We start from the raw sequence: 13187 nt of genomic DNA, 5'->3' as shown, positions 1-13187 counted from the left end.
GGAGAGGTGAGGGGGACAGAGCTTTAAGACCCTCGTATCCAGAAGAAGAAAGTTGGACTCTGTCCAGAAGGTAATGGGGAGCCAGGGAAGGTAAGGTTTAGGCAACAAAGTGACATAGCCATATTTCTGGTTTTTGCAATATGAACATGGTGAGTTGTTAAGACAACACATTAGCACTCCCTGTGTCTGACCCCAGCACTGAAGAGGAGAATAAAGGAAGATGATGTCTTATACCACAATATTATAGATTGAGATTCATACCTACAACGGAAAGCCCATCCTGGCTGCAATTTGAAGGATGTGCAATTTGAAGAAGTGTGAGCAATAACGATAACAGCAGTGTATAACTCTGGTATATTTCTCTTCTCAATGCTTTATAAATATCAACTCACTTAGCATAATAACCCAACAAGGATAGTACTGTTACTACTCTGGTTTTACAAATTAGGAAACTGAGACACAGAGAACTTAAACACGTCTCTGAAGATTACACTAATAGTAAATGGCAGAGCTGAGACTTGAACCCAGGACACCTGATTCCAGAATTGACACTCTTAACCAGCCAGTTATGCTGCCCTTCACAATGATGGCAGAATGACATTCAGTGATTGCTTTTGGCTCCAAATTGACAGTTCATTGCCTGTTCTTCGAAACTGGAGTTGGGCCCTTTAAATCTTTTTCCCTTGGCAGCCAGTGCAATGTTAGGCTTCCTCAGTAGGGGGTGCTGGAGATACCGGAAGAGGAAGGGCCTTCCTTCTGTTCCGGGGAGCTCTCTTAGCAGGGAGCAGCACATGTAGCTCCTTGGGTATCTGGCTCTGGCAGTTCACGTGGCTTCTCCAGCAACCAGATCCTGCTGTATATGGTGGTCGACAGCACTTAGCAGCCAGCAGCTTCTCCCGGTGACTTACCCCCAACAAATGGGGTAGTGCCTCCATCTCTCTGTGATAGCTTTCCCTAGCACCTTAGAGGGCAGATTTCTAGAACATTCTGTCAACATGGCATCTCAGAGACTTCTCTGCGTCCAACAGGCCACAGCCATGTCCTTCCCAAGGTCCATATCTCAGCTGGAGATGGGCGCTCTTCCTTGGGGCCTCTATCTCAGCCCTGTGGTGGTGGCTATGCCTTAGACCTGTTATTTCTATATCCTTTACAGGCTCTTACTTCTTATTCACCAATCCATTATTTCAACCCCCTGTTAAAGTTAATAATTCTTTATATTAAACTTCTTATATTCAAATTACTGTGTGCTTTCTGTCTTCTGATTGGCCCCTAACTGATACAGACATCCAAAAAGAGGCTGCCTAGGCAATCAAGACAGACAGTGATACAGGTATGAACTAGGTCAGCATCCCTAAGATGGAGACGAGAGCCCCAGGTTACAAAATATATCTCGGGTAAAGCTGGCCAATTCGAACTCGGAACCACACAGGGAAGAAGATTCTGCAAAATGAAGTTCTTCACTTCTTTTGCAATGCAGAGAACTGCGAAGGGGGTGGTAGTGAGGCCAAGTTCACCACACACAGGAGATCGTTTCATCTTGCGCTATGTCAAGCTAAATGAGTCTATGGGACATCCAGGTGGCCACATCCAGAAGGAGGTTAGAAATATGTGGCAGGTAAAGTTAAAAGAACAATGGCTGAAAGGAAACCAGGGAACCTCCAGAAAACCCTATGTTCCTTATGTCTTGGAACTGTTTCCTGCAACAGATTCAGCAGGTGCTTTGCACATAAAAGATGCTCCTTAAATGTCACCTCCTGCATTTAGAAGCCACTTCACAGAAAGATGGGGGGAGGCTCACATCCTATGAACTTGTCAAAGGGCTCTTGGCCTCAGGGTGATATCTTTCTTTAGAGGATTTTCAAATAATAACAATAAAAATAATAATGGAAGCCACAGCTGGACCTTACCTCTGACTATGGCAAACTAGCTGGTATCAGACCAATCCTCCTACTGAGAGCAGTTTAAAAGGCTGTAGTTTCTTTTTCTTAAATCTGTCCGAATATGTCAAAGAGCTACCAATGCAGTGAGGACTTGAGGGGCCAAAATCCTCAAGAGAAAGAAAGTGCAGAGAGATGAAATGGACATCAAGGTCTTCTGACCTCCTCAAGGCACTTGCCAACTCCTAAAAAGAGTCTAAAAGGCTGAAAAACTGGGCAGAGCTTTCAGTAGACTCACCACTTAGAGGCTGAGGGCTCACCCTGGAGGAAGAGGATTGGCTGTTAAAAGTTTTTAAAAGTACGTTTCCAGTTAAAATCTCTGAAGAGCTAGAACCTGCAAATCAGTGCTAACCAGAAATATACTAAGTCTTACTAGGACTAAAACCCAGAGTCAAACTAACCCAACTCTACTTTTCTCAGAAGCAAAAGTAAATCCTTTCTGAAGGAATATCCAGAGTCTTGTACATCTCTTCAATGTTGCATTTTTTAAAAGTGTCTAGCATTCAATAAAAAATTACCAGGAATACCGGAAGATAGGACCAACTGACCGAAAAGGCAAAAGGAACATACTTACAGAAGAGCCAGATACTGGAGTCAGCAGATGTGGACTTTAAAATATTGAAGAAAACAGATGACAAGATGGATAATTTCATCTGAGAACTGTACACTATTTTTAAAAAATCAGTTAAAAATTACAGGACTGAACATTACAATAGCTTAAATTAAGAACTCAATTCAAAGGATTAACAACTGAGTAAACATAACTGAGGGTAAGAGTAATGAAGTAGAAGATAAGTCAGTGAAACATATTCAGACTGAATCATGAAGAACCAAAAGAATAGAAAACACAGAGAGTCTTAGAGATACAGTGACAAGGTCTTAACATCCATATCCTTAGAGTCCCAGAAGGAGATGAGAAAAAAGAGGAGAAGCTATGATGAAAAATACTGTATCACAGATTCAAGATGTGCTACAAATCCCAAACAGGATAAATATAAAAAAAGTTATACCTAGGCACATCAAAATACAATTACTGAAACCCAAAGCAAAGAGGAAATTTTAAGAACAGCAACAAGACTGATAACTGACTTCACAAATAATGAAAACCAATGACATCTTCCAAAGGTTGAAAAGAACCCCAGAAACCTGTAGTACTCTAGAATTCTTGACTTACCATAAACTGCTTTCAAAAATAAAAACACAATAGAGACCTCTCAGCAAACAAAAACTCAATCTGTCACTAGAAGATCTGTACTGGAAGGAAGATACTAAAGGTACTTCCAAATATAAATACTATTCTAAAGAAAAATTCCAAAGGTAGTTTCGGGAGTAGGTGAATGATTCTAGACAAATGTGTGGAAATGCAGGAAGGGATAAAGAGTAATAACAAAGTAATAAATGAAGAATAATAAAAAGTAAACATGTGGATAAACCTAAATGAACACTGACTATACAAAGCATTAATAATAATGTCTGTTGTGGTTTAAAATATAGCAAGAATTGAAATCCATGAGAACAAGACCACCACAGACAGAAAGGTGAAAGAGTTCTAAGGTCTTTGGATTGTCCAGAAAGTGATAGAAGGATCCTCTTATAACAGAATTGAATAAGTGCAGGATGCATGTTGTAATCTAGGGTAACCACTAAGAGAAAAGAATACATACCTCACAAGCTACTAGAAGAGAAATTCTACAAATCACAAAAACTTAATGCAAAAGAAGGCAAAAATAGTACAGAAAAAAGAACACAGAAGGGGAGGACCAATAGTAAGTAAACAGTAAGATGGAACATTTAAGCCCCAAACTATCTAATATATCAGGAAACACACTGGACATAGCATAGTAAATACTCCAGTTAAAAAACAGACTGAATTTTTTTAATCCCACACGTTCACAAGAGGGGCACCCTAAATATAAGGATGCAGATAAGTTGAAGGTAAAGGGATGAACAGATATACTATGTAATCGCCAATCAAAAGAAAGCTAATGTATCAGACAAAGTAGATTTTAAGGCAAAAATCTACTAAAGAGGGATATTTCATAAAGATAAAAGGGTCAAACCATCAGGCAGTTCTAATAATTCTAAATTTGTACGCATGGAATAAAAGAGCAAAACTCGTCAGAAGTGAATTAAAATACACGTTCACACAAAAACTTGTACACAGTTGTTCATAGCAGCATTATTCATAATAGCCAAAAAGTAGATTTGATGAATAACCCAGTTGGATGAATGGATAGACAAAATCTGCTCCATCCGTGCAATGGAATATTATCCAACCATTAAAAAGGGATACAGTATTGATACATGCTACAATATGGATGATTCTTGAAAACATTATGTTATGTGAAAAAGCCAGACATAAAAGGCCACAAACTGCATGATTCCATTTATGAAATGTCCAGAATGGGAAAATCCAGAGAGAGAAAGTAGACCAGTGATTGTCAGAGGCTGGGGACAGGGAGTAACAGGGCGACTACAAATGGGTAGGGGGATTCTGTGGGGGGAAGATGTGATGAAAATGTTCTAGAATTAAATAGTGGTGATGTTTGTGCAATCTTGTGAATAATATACTAAAAACCACTGAATTTTATACTTTAAAATGGTGGATTTTATGTTATGTTAATTACATCTCAATTTTTTAAACTGTGTAATTAAAAAAAAAAAAAACTTGGTCAAAAGTAAAAGGAGAAAATCTACAATCCTAGCTGGAGAGTTTCCTCCCTTGGTCGCTGATAGAACCAACCAACCAAAATCAGTAAGGATATAGATTTGAATAAGGTAAGTAAAAACTCACACAAATAGACACACGTAGAAAACAGCATGCAGCAGCTGAAGAAAAGTCATCATCAGATGATGGAGCCCTTACTATGGACCACACTGTGAACCAGGCCTTGTGCTTTGCATGCGTCACCTCAATTCATCTCCCTATTATCACATGCCCCCTTAACAGACGAGGAAGAACAGAGAGGGTGAGCATCTGGCCCAACGTCACCAACCAGCTTGTGCTTAACTTCCCTGCTAGGGAAGCAGAATCTTCCCTAGATTAAAGAATAAAGACTAGAATCTTTATTCACATAAATACACCCCATGGTGCTGGAGTAACTGAGGTCTGACGCAGAATGAATAAACATTAACTGTTAATGAACTACATCATCCACAAAAGCGTAAGTCGGGCACCTACAGCATTTAAGACATAGTGAGAGATAAAAAAATAATAATAATAGCAACAATTTCTTGAGCGCTTACTCAAGTTTGCAACTCACAGTTGTAAGCACTTTACATTTTGTATACCATTTAATCTTCACAATCACCTGCCAGGTGGGCACACTTATCCCCATTCCACACTTGAGGACTGAGACCCGAGGATGGGAAGGACGCGGCCCCGAGGTGGCAGACCTTGGATTTGAACACATGTGACTCTAGAATCCAAGCCCTCCGCTCCCACTTCACGACACGGCACCAACTTCACCAGCTCCATGCCCGCCATCAACACAGAGCTTTGAAACGGCGCACATGTTCCTTCGTGGAATCTCATCTTCACAGCAACCCTGTGAAGCAGGCAAGACAGAGATCACAGAATTTTCTAAAAGAGGAAACTGAGGCTCAAATGCGAAGAAATGTACCTCATGGGCACACCTGAATGCCCTACCCACCGGGTGACACCACCAGAAACTCTAGAGAGAGGAAAAGGCAGGAAACAACACATCGAGGGTCCTTTAAGGAGGCTGTCAAATGGAGAAACTGCTGTTTGGTCAAAACACACACATTTTTATTCTCTGTTATTATACTTACCAGGGTTTTATGGTTGGATGATAAATATGGGCTACTATTGATCACATTCACAGCCCACACTTCCGCTGTGGCAGGTGAGAAAGACAATGATCGCCTTCATGAATAATTCTCATTGAGCAAAGCGGGCCGCAGCATTTGTCGGCTGACGAGAAACGCCTAAAAGAGCCATTTCCAAGGGCTGGTCTATGTACATGATTTCTCTTCTCTGGCCCAGAGAAAGTGAACAGTCAGATTCATCTCTTACATGGTAAATCACCCACATAATTACATTTCATGTTCACCAGATTCATTTATAGAGTGAACTGACATTCAGAGAGGTTAACCTAGCCAAGGTCACACTGCTAAGAAGTAGCAGATCTGAAATGAGAATACAGCTCTCCTGCTGGCTAGGCCAGTGTTCCATCCAAAGGGGTATCAGGTCTGGGACTCCTCACCTGTGTGGGTCTATAGAACCTTTCTGCATGTAGATAAAGGCATAACAGAGAGAAAGGCCAAGGGTTAAAATGGAACAAAAAAAGATGGAAATTCCCAGATCTTTAGTTTTGAAAGGGCCATTAAGAATCATCCAATCTACCCACTATACAGATGTGTAGACTGAGGACCAGCCTAAAGTTACATAGCTAAAAGTGGCAGTTCAGGACCAGAACCCCAGTCTGTGACAACTTCATCATTCAACTGAGTACAGAGAGTAATTTGCAAAAGCAACTACAGAGATGACAAAGCACTCAGTCCACAGGATTTTTTTCCTTAGCAAGTCCAGGTCATGCACAAAAAGTACAAGGTGCAGTCTTTGTCCTTGAGGAGCTTATAGTCTAGCTAGAAGAACAGGTATATGCACAGGAAAACAGAATCAATAACATAAAACATGAGTAAAAGCAGCAACTACATCAAGAATTTAAAGGCCGCAGAGTCAGGAATTCCCTGGCGGTCCAGTGGTTAGGACTCGGTGTTTTCACTGCGGTGGCCTGGGTTCAATCCAAGGTCGGGGAACTACGATCCCGCAAGCCACGTGGCGTGGGAAAAAAAAAAAAAGTGAGATGATTTGGATTCATGGATTAAGAGGTAATTTTTAAAAAATAAAAATAAAAAAATAAAGGAGGCAGAGAGTGGCAGGTCTGGCTATGTTGAAAGGCTTCCTGAAGGAGGGGTAAGGAAAGCTGAGCATTAAAGCATGCATAGGAGGGGGAGGGGCAAAATAGGGGGAGGGGATAAGAGGTACAAATTACCATGTATAAAATAAATAAGCTACAGAGATATATTGTACAACACAGGGAATACAGTCAATATTTTATAATAACTATAAGTGGAGTATAACATTTAAAAATGGTGAATCACTATGTTGTACACCTGAACCTTGTATATATCTTACGTCAACCATACCTCAATTAAAAAAAATTTTTTTTTACAAAAGCATGCATAGGAGTCCAGCACATACAAAGGAACAGGTATGTCAGTCCAGGAAAAGAGTTTCAACCTACGAAGGATTTTTATGGGCGATGAAGCCAAAATTGCAGATGAAGGCCAGGTCTTAGGTGCTGGGGAGCCTTTAAATGCCAGGCTAGGGCTTTTGGATTTGGGCCTAGGGAACAACAGGTCTTCAAACTTGTTCAGAAGCAGAGCACCTGGCAGCCTCTGAGCTCTTCATGGAATTCCACAAGTGACAGATTACGCTTCACTCCAGGACAGTGTTAGTGTCAGGGAACACACGGCCATTCTCCGTCTGCAGTATGAAACCATCCCACAAGCAAGCATGCTGTGAACAAAATATGTCCTCCAATCAGACAGGATCAGTCTCTTCCAAATATTCCCATTAGCAGTTACAGGCCGTCTGTTTCCTACTCCTCAAGGCCTGTGTGCTAGCATACAAGCCCAAGCGCCATCTTTTTTCAGAAAATGTAGGAAAGAAACAACTTAAAGATGGAGAACATTCTCAGAATTTACTTCTTCACTTCAGATTGGGAAGAGGCTTCTTATAATCTAAGGGGCCCAAGGCGATGCCACAAAGAGCAGTGTCCTCCCTGAGTCTCCATCTGACAAGAAGGGGGTGGGGACAGAAGCATCACCCGAGACCAAGCTTTGGACACACATTCAGTCCAGTCTTGTCATCTTCACATTTCCTGGGCTCTCCAGACAATGAAAGGGATGTGCAGGTGGCCCTTTCATCCATGCCGAGTTCTAAGCAGCACAGAAAGTACCTCAGAGTGGGACCATCGGCTTCTGCAAAGGCCAGGGGTCAGTGTGGGACGTTGACAAGCCATTCTCGTGCAGGGTCCTGGAGTGAGCACAATATTCGCAGTGCTGACACGACTGACAGCCTCAGAGTGCCCCCAGATGCTGCTCTCCTCGCCTAGGGCTCACCGTCGGCCACCCTGGGCTCCTGAGGCCTCCCTGACTTCTCACCTTCAGCCTTGGAAGAAGATGAGTACCTTCGTCCCTAGGTCACCTGGCCAGGAATGGGCAGCACCCTGTGCCCAGGATGTGGGCTTCTATGAGCTGGCAGGGGCATGGAATCCTTGGAGAGTCTGTGTGTCGTGTGCCCAATGCCTGGGGGAGCTGAGAGGTCACCAGGAGCCGGATGTAGTAGCCACCAAACACTGCCAGCAGCTGCTGGGCCATTTCCTGGAAGAGGTAGGGAAAAAGAGTGAGGGCCACAGAAAAGTGTCTAAAGCATGAGGGGTACGCCAAGTGGTCCTTACACACCTGGACCAGCAGTAATGCTCACTAGGAAGAACCCGGCAAGGCCCTCACCCGGGACAGCTGCAAGATGCCTGAATCTGGTCTGGAACTCCAGCTCTCAAGCTCTGTGGAGCTCCTGCAGCCTCAGTTTCCACATCTCTGAGGTGGTAACCTAACTGCTAATAAGTGATAATAATGTGCACAAAAAAGCTAGGGAGCCTCAAAGCACTAGAGGAATTACCATTGGTTTATACCAGCCAATTGTGCACACGCGCACACACACACACACACACACACATTTTTCCAGTTTCAAGTGTCTGTGATTTTGTAAAGTACATGACATCAAGGTAATGCACTTGAAGAAAATGACCAGTAAATGGAGGCATGGTTGGGGGAATACCCCTCTGACGGCAGGATTCTTCAAGTCATACACAGCAGTACCTGCTGAATTGCTTCAGACAGTACTCCTATATTAAAAGTGCTTATCAAAACTGGATTTAGCACAAAAAGACAAATACGGTATGATTCCACTCATATGAGGCACCGAGAGCAATAAATTCATAGAGACAGAAAGTAGAATGGTGGTTTTCAGGGGCTGGGTAAGGTAAAAGAATTTGTATTTAATGGGTATGTTGTTTCAATTTGGGAAGATGAAAAAGTTCTGGAGGAGGGTGTAGTGATGGTTGCACAACAATGTGAATGCACTTACTGCTACTGAATCGTACACTTAAAAATAGTTAAGGCGGTGAATTTTATATTATGTATATTTTACTGCAGTGAAAAAAAATTAAAAAGTGAAAAAGAGGAAAAAAAATTTTTTAATTGTATTTAATGCATGCTCTTAACACATTTGGTCTCTAAAGTTCCATCCACCTGTCTGGCAGTTGGGATTCCAGCAAAGATGCTCCAGTTTCTTTTGTGTGGCATGGAAGTCTTTCACAGTACTTGTGTCCAGTCTGAATGTAACGAAGTAAAGTGTGGGTTACACCCAGCCTGTTTACGTCAATACAGTTAGGGGTCAAGAATAGGCTTTTAAATCAAAAGGGCCAAATGGGAATGTCAGCTCAGCCACCCTGGGATGGACCCTGAGCAAAGTCACTTCACCTTGCTTAGCCCACTTCCTCATCAGTAAGACAGAAAATCACAGCACCTTTCTGGTTGAGCTGGAGTGAGGACTAAAAGCACTAATGGATAGAAAGCCCAATACCTAATTCGCAATAAATGGCATCAATATCACTACCATTATCATTATTCAAAAAGCAGAAATTCCACCTAGCTCTGTAGGAGCCGTGTTTCCTTGGAGTTATCCTTTGTGCTAGAAAAATGTTGAAAACGTCAAACAGCCTACCACTTACTAACTCAGATTGGTCTTCCCGCCCATTTATTCTAAAATTGATAACATAAGAAACAAAGAACTGTGACAAGAAATTGGCCTCCTGAGAATCATAGGACTGGTTTCTGCCTTGGACTTTGCCACATTCTCCCTTGTTCTGCGACCTTGGGTGAGTCAGCTGACCTCTTGGAAGCTTACTTCACCCATCAAGGAAGAAGGGAAAATAATCTATACTTCAGAGGATATGCTAAAGAATTTTATGCATGATAAAAACCTGTGAAAATGAAAGAGGTCATTATAACTGTTTCTCCGCCTTTTGCACACACTGGGTTCCTCCTGAAATATGACAGTCTGGCCCCCGTTGAGACTTGGGCATTGCTTGTATTTTCCTTTGCTATTTTATAAGGGCAGCTACTTTAAAAACATGTGCACACACCCTGAGACTTGATATTCATGACAGGAAATTGTATTACTATTTGTTTGAATGAATTTGAAAAAATAATTTAAAAGACCCATCATAGTTAATGAGCTATTTCACATAAACCCAGACATGCATGCACAAGAAAGAACGTGATCTTATCAATCTTTTCAGCTCTTTGAAGAGATTAATATATTTATCATTTTCCCTCATAATGGTCCTATTTGCAGGTCCCCCCACTCCCCATCCATGCAAAAGGGAAAGTCTGGGCTGGTTTGGACCTTTAATCCCCAAATCTATTGGCTAAAAAGAAAATGCAAGTGCCCTCCTGTATCACACCCTGCCACAGGTCGCCCCTCACTGCATGTCTCCCAGACAGTGGGTCTGTCCTCATGGTGAGAAGAGGGTTGCACAAGCCGCAAACCACATTACCAGACTTCTGGTCTACTAGCTCTTGACCATACCCAACAGACAGCTTGGGTGGCAGGACCCAACAGAACTCTGGAGCAGGAGGAAATGGAATTCAACAGAGATGCATACAAGATTTAAATATCCAACTGCAATTTAAGGAGATGGATGGAGAGATGATAGATTGATTGATAGATTTAAAAATGATCCAAATATTCATCAACGTGTTTATGGTTAGGTAGGCTATGATCCATCAATATGCAACTACATATCCAATAGAACTACACAAAAGAATACCAAGATATTTTTTAAATGGGGTGAGGGGGCACCCAATAAGTATAAAATGATTCCTCTAAGCTATCTTTTAAAGTGCTGGCGTGAGGAAAAGAATATTGAAAACTGGTAGGCTAGAAGACGTGTATGGTCCCTACCAACCCAGTAAAGGCATGTCCCCAGGAATCTAGAACTTGAGAGCCCCACACGGACCCTATGCAAACACCTGGTTGGGGAGGAGGGGACCTGACTGGCCCAGGTGCCTGTTACCTCCGGCTCAGCCTCAGGAATAAGCTGGCGAAGCTCGGTCTGCATGAGTGGCCTCTCCGTGGGACGAGGACTGCTGGGCAGGAGAGGAGCTTCCTCCAGCAGGTTCTCCGGCCCCTCGGCCACCGTGGGGCTCACCCCAGTCTCCATGACAACACACAGCTGGCTCAATCTGCTTCTCAGCAAGGACTGCAAAGGAAACAGAGAGGGGCTCGGTGGTGTCCTAAGTTAGGTGGATGGAGGATGCCGGGTGGTTCCCTGAGCCGCAGACCCACACAGGACGGATAGACCGTCTACAGACTCAGATGCTGACCTCAGGAGACTCTGGAGAGATCAGATCATTCCTGCCAAAGTATGGTCAGAAGCACTTTTCCTTCCATGCTCTCATCTGCTCCTCAAAGCAGCCTGGGACGTGGGAATCTTTACCCATATGTTGCAGATGAGCAAACTGGAGCTCAAAGGAATTGCCCAAAGCCACACAGGAACCAATGGGTCCGGATCAGGGCTAAGCCACGATCCTGACTTCAAAGCCAACTACAGCACTTGCGGGGGCCCGAAAATGGATCCCAGGGAAGAAGCACAGGGCTCGAGGACAGGCGAGCTGGGCTCCAAACTTGGCATCACCAACCAGCTATGTGGCTTCTCAGAGCCTCAGTTTCCTCCTCTGTGGAACTGGAGCAAACTCTCCCCGTTCCTTCTCAAAACATTCAGGATTTCAAACAAGTGAAAGTCATCTAAATATACGGTATTTTCCAGAATCTTTATTATTGTTGTTGTTATAAATGAAATATATTCTCACTGTTATTTATTATTATTATTATAGATAAAATTTATATTCACTGTAGAAAATGTGGAAAATGCGACTAGTTAAAAAGGAAAAGAGGACTCCCCTGGTGGCACAGTGGTTAAGAATCCGCCTGCCAATGCAGGGGACATGGGTTCGAGCCCTGGTCCAGGAAGATCCCACATGCCGCGGAGCAACCAAGCCCGTGTGCCACAACTACTGAGCCTGCGCGCTAGAGCCCGCAAGCCACAACTACTGAGCCCACGCGCCACAACTACTGAAGTCCAAGCGCCTAGAGCCCATGCTCCGCAACAAGAGAAGCCACCGCAATGAGAAGCCCGCGCACCCCAACGAAGAGTAGCCCCCGCTCGCCACAACAAAGACCCAACGCAGCCAAAAATTAAATATAAATAAATAAATAATTCTATTTAAAAAAAAATTCTTTAAAAAGGAAGAGAAAAACAGCCATAATTCCCTAGGCAAAAACAACCATGATTCCACAGAGGTATTCTTCCCTCCAAGTAACTTTTCCTTAGACACTTGTTCCAACGCTGAGGTAATGCAATCTATACAACCTAGCCTCCTGGTTTATTTTTTTGCTTTTCACTTAAGGTATCTCACCTCTTGGCTCGTCTTCATTTCTCGAACATGGTCGGACAAAAACTGCACACAGGTCTCCAGGTCGAAGTAGACGAACCAGAGCTGGGGAGAGAAGCAGCCGTGACTGCTGAGGCCAAAACCCACCAGACCTTGAACCCTCCATCTCTGAGACGGGCCTCCCCTCCTGCCTCCTCGCTGCAGGCTTGCCCTTCTGGGGATGACCAGGTTCATCCCGGTCTCCGGCGTGAGCACGCCATTCTGCTCTCTCCCAGAGCCCCCCACCCCCGCACGACAGGGTCTGGTAGACAAGTGGCTTCGTGTGCAGATTTGGAAAATGTCAAACCCTGTGCCCGCTGGGGGCCCAGCCGTACCCACACCCTGGGCCCCTCACCGGCTAAGAATGCGGACGTGGTGCTGAGGAGATTGATCAATCCTCCCAGGCAGACCCCAGCCAGGCTCAGGCGCCCTGGGCCTCAACCAGCCCAGCTGTGTCCCAGACCCACCGTGTGACCTCTTTCTAGTCACTTCAGATCTCCCCATTGCCTTGGGGCCAAGAAAACAACCATGCCAGGAGGACAAGGCCCTCAGGGTCTGACCTGCCTCCCCAGGGACCTTGTCTGGGTACTGAGGGCTCGAAACAGAGGAGGCCCCATCTCTTTGCTGAATAAATGTTCAATGAGGAATGTGGCTTGCATGGTC

The 13187-nt window shown here is 43.7% G+C and overlaps 1 protein-coding gene across 3 annotated transcripts in view; it reads right to left on the bottom strand.

Moving 5' to 3' along the window:
• Positions 1 to 7004: 7004 nt before the first annotated feature.
• TMEM268 (transmembrane protein 268) overlaps positions 7005 to 13187 on the bottom strand; it is a 30333-nt gene continuing 24150 nt past the window's right edge. For all 3 annotated transcript variants that reach the window (XM_049710837.1, XM_012532833.3, XM_049710836.1), the window contains exons 7-9: positions 12510 to 12590; positions 11108 to 11293; positions 7005 to 8348 (exon numbers count right to left, since the gene is read on the bottom strand). In XM_049710837.1, coding sequence (XP_049566794.1) covers positions 8169 to 8348; positions 11108 to 11293; positions 12510 to 12590 — 447 coding nt within the window. In that variant the 3' untranslated portion in view covers positions 7005 to 8168. The remainder of the gene's footprint in view (positions 8349 to 11107; positions 11294 to 12509; positions 12591 to 13187) is intronic.

The sequence above is a fragment of the Orcinus orca genome, chromosome 6, assembly GCF_937001465.1.
Source record: "Orcinus orca chromosome 6, mOrcOrc1.1, whole genome shotgun sequence".
Lineage (NCBI taxonomy): Eukaryota > Metazoa > Chordata > Mammalia > Artiodactyla > Delphinidae > Orcinus > Orcinus orca.
Note: the sequence above shows the minus strand (reverse complement) of the source record. Positions and strands in the feature narration are given on the sequence as shown.